General features: G+C 35.9%; 2 protein-coding genes across 4 annotated transcripts; one reads left to right on the forward strand and one right to left on the reverse strand.

Annotated features, from left to right (window-relative positions):
* The first annotated feature begins 687 nt into the window (after positions 1-687).
* LOC136209097 (transcription initiation factor TFIID subunit 8) lies at positions 688-4,613 on the forward strand. 3 transcript variants are annotated; one of them, XM_066000477.1, is made up of 3 exons: positions 688-2,178; positions 2,279-2,360; positions 4,361-4,613. In XM_066000477.1, the coding sequence occupies exon 1, from the start codon at positions 969-971 to the stop codon at positions 2,049-2,051; it is 1,083 nt and encodes a 360-aa protein (XP_065856549.1). In that variant the 5' UTR covers positions 688-968; the 3' UTR covers positions 2,052-2,178; positions 2,279-2,360; positions 4,361-4,613. The 3 variants fall into 3 exon arrangements, with proteins under 3 accessions (XP_065856549.1, XP_065856548.1, XP_065856547.1); XM_066000476.1 differs by lacking the exon at positions 4,361-4,613 and having other exon boundaries at positions 2,279-2,374; XM_066000475.1 differs by having other exon boundaries at positions 689-3,053.
* A 798-nt stretch (positions 4,614-5,411) lies between these two features.
* LOC136210017 (membrane magnesium transporter) lies at positions 5,412-8,406 on the reverse strand. The gene is made up of 4 exons (XM_066001678.1): positions 8,166-8,406; positions 8,014-8,066; positions 7,797-7,897; positions 5,412-5,839 (listed from the first exon to the last, which is right to left on the reverse strand). The coding sequence occupies exons 1-4, from the start codon at positions 8,236-8,238 to the stop codon at positions 5,746-5,748; spliced, it is 321 nt and encodes a 106-aa protein (XP_065857750.1). The 5' UTR covers positions 8,239-8,406; the 3' UTR covers positions 5,412-5,745.
* Positions 8,407-11,694: the final 3,288 nt, after the last annotated feature.

The following is an 11,694-nucleotide window of genomic DNA, read 5'->3' on the forward strand; positions in this document are numbered from 1 at the left end:
AATTTTGTTCCTCGTTGCGAAAATAGGATGGGAACGAGACCTATTAATCTCCTATAGGGATCCCCCGATTATTCCATATGAGATAATTTTACTACTATAACTTATAAGTCTTTTATAAACTAATTGGGCTTATCATTTATAAGCCTTATGAATTAAAACAACTATTTAAAAAAGGAAAATTTATATATAAATTCACTTTTAAAATACCCCCTACAATTATATCAAGTATTGATTTTGAATTATATCAAACTAGTAAGGTCAGTGTTTTTAATATATTTTAAGGATTAGAATTTATAAATTAAGAGTTTTGAATATATTTTTCTAATGTTTATGATTTATGAATTAGGGTCTAGAATTTTTAAATTATGGTGTACAATCATAATATATAGAAAATAATGACATATTAAGAATTAAGTTTGATAATATTATTTAGTTGTAATTTTGTATTTAGTTATGATATTCATGCATTTGACCCTTTATAAAATACTAGCAATTGCTTCTTAGAAAACGGTGATTTCTTGCGGTAAACGGAAAATGGGGATAAATTTTTAGAGTGAATGGGATCCAAAACAGAGATGAGACAAATATTTTCCCGGGGATGGGATAAGAAATCCCTAACTAGTCGTGGATCGGGATGGAAAATTCCCACCTTAATTACATCCTTATTTAGAGGATTGAAGAATGTCTATATAATTTTCATTTCTTATAGGGTTTTTGAAAGCCCTCTCTTTTTCCCCAATTCAAATCTCCCTCTTCTGCTTCTTCAACGACTCGATTTGATCTGGGATTCTTGAATTTCGGGTCAGCTCTTGGAGTGTTTTCTTATTCCAGTTGCTGCTGCTGCTCCAAGTGATTCATTTTGGGTTTTCCCCTCTGATTCGGAAAGTCTTGTTCTTCGATGGTTCTTTCTCCTTCAATTGCGTGGAGCTGGTGATCCATGAATTAAATTTTGACATGAGGGTTCAAATATGAGCAATGGAGGTGCAGAGAATACACCGGGAAGACGAGCCAAAGCGGATGAATTCGGCCGTGCTGTGTCGAGGATGGCGGTAGCGCAGATATGTGAGAGTGTAGGGTTTCAAGGGTTAAAGGAGTCGGCTTTGGACGCACTCACCGATGTAGCAATTCGGTACCTTCTTGACCTTGGCAAGACTTCAACTTCTCTCGCAAGTTTATCAGGTAGAACAGAATGTAATTTATTTGATATAATTCGAGGATTTGAAGATATGGGAGCACCCCGAGGGTTTTCAGTTTCATCAAATTGTGTTGTTAAATCCGGTTCTGTTAAGGAATTGATTGATTTTGTAGTATCTACCGATGAAATCCCATTTGCTCAACCTGTTCCGTCATTTCCAGTTGTTAGAGATAGGAAATTAATTCCTAGTTTTATTGACATGAATGAAACACCACCCGGGAAGCATATCCCAGCTTGGTTGCCTGCTTTGCCTGATCCTCACACTTATCTCCACACTCCAATGTGGAATGAAAGGGCTGTAGATCTTCGAGCCGAGAAAATCGAGCAAGCAAGGCAAAGGAGGAAGGCAGAGAGGGCTTTGCTGAGTTTGCAGCAGAGGTTGCTGAGCAGTGGTTCAGCAGGGGCTTCTACTTCTACTTCTTCATCACAGGCCAGAGAAAACCATGTTAAAGAGTTAGAAGTAGGTGACTCTAACCCATTTCTCTCTACACCTTTGCAACCGGGTGAGAAGGATGTTTCTGTTTCTACAGTCATGTTACCGGATAAGCTAAAAACCAATGTTTCTTTAATGGAGGCTTTTGCACCTGCTATTGAAGCTGCAAAAGAAGGTGAGCTTGATGATAATGGAGAAACTGAAAGAAAGCTGCTTCCTGAGAAACGATCCACCGTTATTTTCAAATTTAAAACTGGGAAGAAGTTGTTAGGTCAACCTTTGGATCTGAGTCTATCAAGAAAGGGTGGAAGGAAACCGGGTCATTTGTTAGGGCGGGATGAAGAAAGAGATGATAAGAAGAGGAGAGCTGAGTATATACTTAGACAGTCCATGGAAAACCCACAGGAACTTACCCAGTTGTAAAGTAATTCATCAACTGACGCTCTTATTCAAAGTAATTTGTTGTAGCAGTGGTTATATGGGCATATTGCAGGGATATTAAGATTTTCTGTTGGTTTTCCTGCTACTCATACTCTAACAATTTTTAGAGGTATGTGAGTACTTTGTTCTTATGTTTCTTTGGAGTTAATCTCAACTGATTCTTTCACAGCTGAGTTTTTTCCTGTTTGTTCCATCATTTAATGTGACAGTTTGTGTGCAATCCATTGTATCTTCAGATTCTGCCCTTCACCGCCTAGGTTCTGTATTTGGCTTCCATAAGTTGGTATACAGGTTATTCATTGCAATTCTGCTTGATAAACTTGATTAACATTACATTATTTTCATGTTGTGAACAAATATTATGCATTAGCTGAATGAAATTAAAGACCGTTTTATAATTTTTAATAGGAATATGCTCCAATAAAATGGCTGTAGACGAATTTTCTTTGTTCCAGTTCAAATGATGGCAGTTTTAAAGTTATTCTGCTATTGGTGTTGATTACATGACAACCTAGTTGTTAAGGCTCCTGGAACACAAGGCACTTGGCTGAGCGCCTTAGCACCCAAAAGGCTGGCGCTGTTACTTAGGAGACTGCCAAGGCGTTCCTTTGTGCGCGTAGCTGTGGTTATAAGAGGCACATCTATTTGTCACATGGTTTTTTTATAGGGTTTTAGAAAGGTTAGATACATGTTTAATCTTCACCGTTTGATTAGACACATCTAGTGTCCCAAAAAAAAATTTAAAAGAAAAAGAAAGAAGATAATTTGAAGAAATGCAATGCAGCAGGAAAAGAGAGAGAGAGAGAAAGAAGCAGATAATGGAAAGAGAGAGAGAAAGAAGCAGATAACGAAAAAATTGAGAGAAAGAAGAAGCATACAATGGGAAAAATAAAGAGAGAAAGAGGTAGACGACCGCAGAAGAACTTGAAGTTGAAGCCATTACTCAACTTAGGATTTACTATTTAGTTGAACGCTCGAACTTAGGTAAGGGGTTTATTGCACGGTGGAATTTATGATTAAGAATATTGTCATGATTTATTATTTCTTGCATTTGATTCTAGAATTTATCTTGTATTTTAAAATATTATCATTTATGGTTTTATATGTTTTCATTCTTTTAGTGCGCATTGTGTTGCTGCAGGCACGTGTCTTGTGGCTTTAGTAACTATGCACGGAAAAATCCACGACATTCCATTTGTTTTTTCTACTTTGTTCCATGATATTGCTTTGGCATAAAAAATTTGTTGTCTGCTTGCAACATGGAAATCAGCATTCAGAGTGTGAGTCGTGTCATAATCGTGTGATTTATATATTCAGGGTGATTGATTATATATGTTATAGATGCAATAAAAATGATAATTGTGTCAAATTGGTTGTCTCCGTAAATCGATGTTGTGTCAGAATTTGACAGTACTAGTTTCACGTTTTTATTCCCCAAATTGTCAACTTTCCTCAGACTGTTGAACCCTATGGCTTATGACTTGCGAAGGGTGAGGACAACCTTTCAATGGAGACATACATGCATTCTGGACTATTTATGTGTTTGCAGCCTTACTAAATAGTATCTCTTCTTTGTCCGTCTTGTTTGTTTAGGAACTTCATCTTCCGGACAGTCTGGTACGCACCATTGCATCCAGAAAAGTGCGTAACAGATGCATATGGAAGTACATTTACGTTAGTATTAGTTTTCCACTAGTGTCCATTTGGTTTGTTTCGTTGAAGCTTCGTGTTTTAAGGAAAAACTATGAACATCAACAGAATTCTGAATTCAGATGTTGTGTGATGTTTCGCATTCTTATCTTCGAAAACACCAGTTGTGTGTTTTCGTGTCTATCGCCAGCCCCTTTCAGATAGAAAGGTGCATTAGAGATGCATATTTGAGTGCTTAAATAAGCTGTTCTTGAATATACATGGATTATAGACACTGACAAGCATTACTTTCTCCATGACACGTGTCACGGACACAATTACCTTGCTAATTGGACTGTGGGGGCACTAGCAATACAACTCCCCTAATGCCCTTAATCCAACCGGGCTCTGATACCCAGTTCCAATGACTTTTCCTGAAAAGACTTTACTTTCATCTTGGAGGAAGGGTGGTTTGACGCCCGGAAGGGGCACCCGCAATTGTGCTAGCTAATTTCGTATCAGAGCCAAAGGTCAGCACAATGTGGAGTGGATGTCAAGAGGAAATACTGTATTGCTAGTGTCCGCAACATATGGCGCCAAGCTCCCAATGTCCGTAGCTGATTATCTCTAGATATATTTTCTCTCTTGTTGTATGTTGACAGGTATCAAAGAAACAAAATTATTTGTTTTGAAGAGGAAAGTATTAGAGGCAGATTTGGAGCTGTTTTTTCTTAATTAAGGTCTCAAGTTCGAGTTTGGTGTATCACAATTTTTTTTGTTCGGACGGTTTGCCCCCTATTGAGGGTCTTTGCTGCTCGAATTTGGTAGATGCGCAGAACCCATATGTTTTTGGGTTACCTGTGCTTGTGCTTGTGCTGAATGCTAATGTACTTATGGTACGCCCGGTTAGGTTCACATGTTCCTTTTTTGCTGTAGATATTAATTGATTTTTCTGTTAAAAGCAGGTGTTTTAAATTTTACCAAACACTTTTTATTTCCTTTTTAGAATTAAAAGAAAAAAAAAGTGTTAGTGAAAAATGGAAACAAATGGGCATCATTCACAAGCGTGCGCACACAAACATATATATATATATATACCAAAATTGAGCTTTTGAGTAGCAAATAAAATTTAAATACATATGAATACATATTTTTATTTCAATTTTGTAATTAATATTTTATAAGTCAAACTGTAAAACACTTAACATTTTTTATTCGCCGGGGCTAAATATTGCCTGATTTCGGCTACTCACTTAACCCAATAATATTGAGTTGATTCATAAATTGAAATAATAATTGAAAAAGGAGAGATTATTTGGCCATAAAAGCTAATTTAAATTATTTATATATTATTCTTATGAGAATGTCACATTGAACTCTTATTATCAATTGGTTATAAACATCAAATTCAGTTAAAAATATATTCTATTTTTAATCAATGGTCAGGATCCACAATACATTACAATAAAAGTATATTCAAAGATTCAATAAGTCTTTCTCCAATAAAAAAAAAAAAAAAAAAAAAAAGAAACTAACAATAGAAAAATAGAAAAGATCATGTGAGTCAACATGTTTTTTTTATAAGAGAATACAACATGCGTTGGAAATTTAGTGTCCATTTAGTGCTTTTTTATAACTCGAGCATTTAGTTAAAATTGAGAAACCAACTGTTTTCGAAGAAAAATCAACTAATATTTACCAAGCAACGATAAATAACTACAACTAAACCGCCTTAGGATAGAAAAATGATATCATGTTGAAACGCCTAGTTCTTTTCTCAAGCTTCATCAACCGCATACAAAACGCAAGTGTTTAGATCCATAAATAAGATGCATCTCAAACACAATGCAAGGACATCTCTTTTAAGTTTACATTTCACAACCATGGTGATCAATAGAGAAAGTTGAAATGATAAAAAGAAAGGACAAATGCGTTATCCCAAGTTAATACCATGCACTAGCATCACTGAGTTGCAGAACCCGCCATTTTCGAACTTCCGAACTTCTAACTTGACTGAAAAATCCTTGGAATTACAGTTGAGAAGATGTCAATGTCTCAGTTTCAAGTCCATTTCCGAAGGAAATACTCGGCCACGATGGTTGAAAATCATGTAGTCCATATTGGCTGGCAACGAAACTATCCTGAAATCAAGAATTGTCCATTTTTGTGTCAAATAAACCGTAAATAATTCGGTGAATAGTTATATTTTCAGCCATAAGGTCATAAATTTAACTCTCAATGGTGGCAGCAGCATATATATAGTACAAAATAGCAACTGCCATCAAATTTCATCTACATAACTGCCGGCAAAAGTACAAGGACTCGAATTGACAAGTCAGGACAAGTAAATTTATATTAACTTTTGTGGTGAAGAGGGGAGCGAGTAGTCGGACTCACGAGTTTACTTGCCTAGCTCAAAAACTTACTAAATAGTATGTCAGTTTACGAGTTGGACTAATCTGAAAAGATTTAGGTACAAAAAGGACTCTAATTGACAGGTGAGGACAAGTTTAAATTAACTTTTGTGGTGAAGAAGTGAGCAAATAGTCGGACTCACAAGTTGACTCACCTAGCTCAAAAACTTACTAAATACTATGCCAGTTCACGAGTCGGACTAATTTGAACAAAGGTTTTATTTTTTAGGTACAAAAAGGACTCAAATTGACCGGTCAGGACAAGTAGGTTTCTAAAACTTCTCTGGTGAAGAAGGCAGCAAGTAGTAGTACGACTCATGAGTTGACTCAGCTAGCTCAAAACTTACTAAATACTATGTCAGCTCGCGAGTCGGACTAATTTGAACAAATAATGGAAGGTCAAAGGGTTACTTGGTCAGAAAATTGTTCCAACCTGCCAAGTTGAGAGGGTTTATTTGTGCTATTATCCTACTTCAAGAATTTTGAATGCCCGCAGCCATTTCGTTGTCAACTTTTATACAACTGACAATCTCATTTTTGGCATATGCTGCCCGACTTCAGTTCCTTTCAGTTCACGATTGAAGTAATTCATAGTTCATTAGCTTGCACATTATGACCGGACAATTTAGATGATCTTAGACTACTTAAATAGTACTTACAATCAAATATTTTCACATAAGAAACACAACCACATATCAGAAGTTCATCAATATCTTCTTTTTATAAAGCAAATCGACTTTGATTCTTGAATAATCTACATCACTTCTGCTTATTGAGTGGAGAGAATTTTACAGACTAGTAAGAGCAATCCAGAAAGAAATAAAGTGTGAAACCAGTAAATTCTAAAATCTGTCTTGAAATAGTCATAAAGTTGAGAAAATTTAAGCGTATTTCCAAACTAATTCTCGTTTTGGAGATTAAAAAGCATTAACAATTATCCAAACAAGTAGAAGCCAACCCCATTCGAATTACAACCATAACATGCCCGTAAAACTATATAGAACATTCAAGTGTACTTTTGAGCAAACAAGCAAAACCTCATTCAAGCAAACAAATGTATTTCTTTTATCACATATGGGGTTAGTAGCAGTAGCAATTACCAAAACAAGGACAATCAAAAACCTCATTTAAATTACATGCATGGCTCGCTCATATCGAGATTTAGACAATGAAACCTGTAAATCCTAATTTTTTTTCCCAAATAGTCATAAACTGCAGAAGTTTCAAGTGTATTCCTGAGCTAATTTTTATTCTGTAAGATTAATACAGTTAGCACTTATCCAAATAAGTATGAGCAAACCTCATTTAACTTACAAGCATTACTTGCTCATATAGAGGTTTATCAGTTTATACCCTACTTCATCTTTCAAAAACAATGAAAATTGACTCGTAGGCAACAGTTCAACGAGAGGAAAACGTCTAAATCAACTCGTTTGACACAACTATCAGTTTAGCTGCATTTGTATCATTATATATCTAACGAAATATATAGACAATATAACACCATTACAACATAACAACCCGAATTGACATCCCTAAAGTTCATTGCTGGAAGAATATTGTACCCCAACACATACAAAACCCCAAGTACCAACAAATCATTCTAATTTCAGCAGAAACTGCAAGCAAAAATTGAAACAAATATTAACAAAAGTATAGGTAATATAGAGACAGAAAAACAAACCTATTTTCCTCAGAATGAGGATGTATGGATAGGAATTTTCCTGGCACTGTTAAACCAGCCCACATACATAATATTAACCCTAACAGCAATTCTACCACCACCTGAAAATCCAATAAACAAAGGGGAAATACACATTAACAGTCCAGAAAAGAGTATTAACGATCAAATTGCATACATGAAATTTCTGATTACATATAAAACCCCCAAAAAATCTCACATTCGTCGGAGGTGCTGAAAATTCCTCCTCCATAATCTTCAACAAACCTCTATCTGAACAAGTGCGAAAAGAAATAGAAGTTAGAACCACCAATTCAATTGCAAAACAAAATTAAATTCTAGATTCCTAGATTCCAGAACAGGACGGCTTACATTGACTGGTTGAATATGCCGCATGAGCGAGAATCAGCACCCCTAATGTGCCAACTACAAAGCCTAAGCCCATGCTGTTAGTTGATTCCACTGAATCCCCGATCACCAGCAGACCTGAGTTCCGGGATAGCGGTCGTAGGTCTCAAGAAAGTTGAAATCTTGAGATTTGTGAGTCAAATCACAGTATCGTCGAGCCCTGGCTGATGAATCAATGCGGCTGGTTTAAAACGGTGCCGTTTAACAGGAGCAATCTCTTATTCATGTATAAGATAAAAAAAAAAGAAGAGGAAGAATTAAGGATTAAAAATCGCAGTAGTGTGGATCAATTTAGCCATATTGAATTTTAGGTATTAACTTAGTTGATAAATTTGACAAATTATTTTTAGATATAGCCATGGCCCTGTTTGGTAAAGAGGATTTTGGGATAAAAAGAGCGGTTTTGATCAATTTTAAAGGTTTGACCATTGAAATCGCTAATTGGAGTGTTTGGTGGAGAGAGGTTTGGGAGAGAGTTTTGGGATGAAAACGCTAATTTAGAAAAATCTCTTAAAATGAGCCTTTTCAATTAGCGTTTTGCAATATCAAAATTAATGGACTTCTTTAACCCTAATAGATAGACTCCCTCTTCTCATGCGCCAAAATTAATGCCCTTATTCGTCTTTTTGCACAAACCGCTATTATCAATCAGCTAATTTTTACCAAACAGGTCTACACAAACAGCTAATCAAATCAGCTAGTCAAATCAGCTAATGTAATCAGCTAACAGCTAATTCCCAAACAGGCCATAGTATTACAAAAAAAAAAAAATATATACCATATATAAAATGGTATGGAACGGGTATGGATCCAAACAATTTACCCATGAAGAGTATGAATCAAAAAGATTATCTATGACGAGTGTGAGATTGGTATGGAAATGATCCATCGGGTACTTGGTACCCGCTATATATTTGATTTTAACCACTCAATTTATATTTATTGGTTAAGGTTGATTTATAATTTTTGAATTTGGAAAATGTTAAATTTGTAGATAAATTATTTATGGATGCTTAAATTTATCTTTTATTAAATTTGTAATATTTTTTATTTTATGTATTGATTCTTAACATGTAAGGATACTCGTTGATACCCACGATTTAAATGGAACGGGTATGGAAATATAGTAACAAACTCGATTTAACAGTGCCTGAACCATTTCGCTGGCTACATCTATTGTTATGTCTACCTCAATATCACAGGGGAAGTGGATATTGCGGATATGACCTGAAGGCAGGTCCATCAGTTATATATCGTATGCTCAAAGCTAAATATTTTTCTCATGGTAACTTCCTTTAACTCTAGACTGGACACTAATCCTAGTTATGTCTGGAGGGGTATTTGGAGTTCGTGTGAAATTCTAGAAATTGGAGTCAGGTGGAGATTGGGTTTGTGGGAATAGTGTTCGTCTATGGAGGGATCCTTAGATAATAAAAGATGATGGTTTTATTCCCACCCATATTGGAGATATAATATCAGAGGGTCTTATGGTTTCAGATTTGTTTTTGGAGGACGAACGAAAGTGGGATCACGAGATGGTGGCTAATTTGTTTATCGGATCGGATGTTAGGGCGGTAAAAAATATGGTGACCCTATACAGAATTGAAGCCGATCGGCTCATCTGGCACTTTACCAAGGTCGGGGTTTACTCTTCGAAGTCATGATACAAAGCGTATGAATCTCGGCACCGTGGTTACACAAGTCGGAATAGATGGAAGCTTATTTGGGAGCTTCACTTGCCCCCTAAGATTAAAATGTTTTTTTAGCGAGCCATAGCTAACTTGCTTCCAACTCGACTTAAGTTACATTCGAGGGGCTTGAATGTCCCTTTGTCATGTGCTTTGTGTGGAGGGGAAATCGAGCATACTTGGCATACATTTATCATGTACCCCTTCATTGTGTCATGTTGGCAGGAGGCGCAAATTGATCCGTCATAGGACGATGTTGTGGAGTTCGGAAATTATGCGTTTGGACTGATGGAAAATAAGACACAAGCCTGGATGGAACGATTTGCTGTAATTTTATGGGTCATTTGGGGGCAATGGAATGCCCGTGTTTGGGATGACAAAATTCTTCCACCATCAATCTCAGTTCAGCAGGGAGAAGCCTTTGTACAATCATGGAAAACACACCAGGCGAGGTTGATGGATCAGTCGGTTCATGTTGTGCCCACTCGAGTTCGTTGGAGAAGACCTACAACAGGCTCGTTGTTGTGTTGCCTAGACGCGGCTGTCTTCTTGGAGTCATTTCAATTTGGTTGGGGCGTTGTGGTTAGGGACCATTTTGGTAATGTTGTTGGGTGTCGAAGTGGTTATACTACAGGTACACATTCTGTCTGTTTCCTCGAAGCTTTGGCTCTCCTATATGGTTTGCAATGGGTGAAGGATCTCCAAATGGCGAATGTTGTGTTCGAAACCGACTTTAAAATTGTGGCCGATAGAATCTATAATAACCACAGTGATATCTCTGAGTTTGAAGCTTTGTTTTAGGAGTGTCATAGTTTAATTTATAGCCTAACTGATTCTTTAGTGGTTTTTAGTCCACGATTAGCGAACAAAGCCGCTCATACATTAGCTAAGAGAGATCTTTCCAATGCTAATTCGTATGTTGTTTTTCCATTCCTAGTTTCCTCGAGTCTGTAATTGATTCAGACAATTGTCCGCCTTAATTTCATATTTCTTCTTACAAAAAAAAAAAGACTCCTCAATAACAAAGAGGATGGTGAAACTCTTGATGATTTGATCAAATCAAATAATCAAGAGATCAAATCATCAAGAATTTCATCATCCTGGAATCATCAAGAATTTCATCATCCTCTTTGTTACTGCTCCCTACTTTTTTTTTTTTTGTAAGAAGAGATATGAAATTAAGGTGGACAATTATCCGAATTAATTACAGACTTGAGGAAACTAGGAATGGAAAAAACAACAAATGAATTAGCATTGGAAAGAGTTTTCTTAACTATAGCAGCTTTGTTCGCTAATTGTTGACTAAAACCACTATAGAATCGGTTGGGCTAGAATTATTCTTCACTAAGAATAAAAAAAAACGAGGTTTAATTGCTTTATAGTGAGTTAGCTCATTTTAAGTTTCAAGTTCGCACGGTTCTATAGGAAAAAGACCGGTAAATTATACCTAGACCACTGAATTTTATCCATTTTAATATTGTGACCACTAAACTTTAATTGTTAACAGTACGACCATTGAATTTTACGCTTTTTAACACTGGTGGCCACTCAATTTTAACTAACTCATCAAAATAACCGTTAACGACCTCAAAATGAAAATATTCAAGAATTAAAGTTGTTCAGAACGACATTTATTATGAAACCATAATTTTTATTTTCCAAAATCACATTTTTTGGAGCTTTCTCTCTAAAAATCTACTATCTCTCCTAACAAAACAACATATAAATGACCTCAAAACAAAAATTTTCAAGAATTAAAGTTTCTTAGAATATAATTAACACTTCGTATTTTTTATTTTTAGGCT

This window comes from Euphorbia lathyris, chromosome 10, assembly GCF_963576675.1.
Source record: "Euphorbia lathyris chromosome 10, ddEupLath1.1, whole genome shotgun sequence".
Classification (NCBI taxonomy): domain Eukaryota; kingdom Viridiplantae; phylum Streptophyta; class Magnoliopsida; order Malpighiales; family Euphorbiaceae; genus Euphorbia; species Euphorbia lathyris.

Excerpts from the sequence above, each read along its gene's own strand:
- LOC136209097 (XM_066000477.1), top strand. The coding sequence starts at position 969 with ATGAGCAATGGAGGTGCAGAGAATACACCGGGAAGACGAGCCAAAGCG.
- LOC136210017 (XM_066001678.1), bottom strand. The coding sequence starts at position 8,238 with ATGGGCTTAGGCTTTGTAGTTGGCACATTAGGGGTGCTGATTCTCGCT. Across the intron at positions 7,898-8,013 it reads TTTCAGCACCTCCGACGAAT|GTGGTGGTAGAATTGCTGTT; the intron begins GTGAGATTTTTT and ends TTGGATTTTCAG. Across the intron at positions 5,840-7,796 it reads CCTCATTCTGAGGAAAATAG|GATAGTTTCGTTGCCAGCCA; the intron begins GTTTGTTTTTCT and ends TCTTGATTTCAG.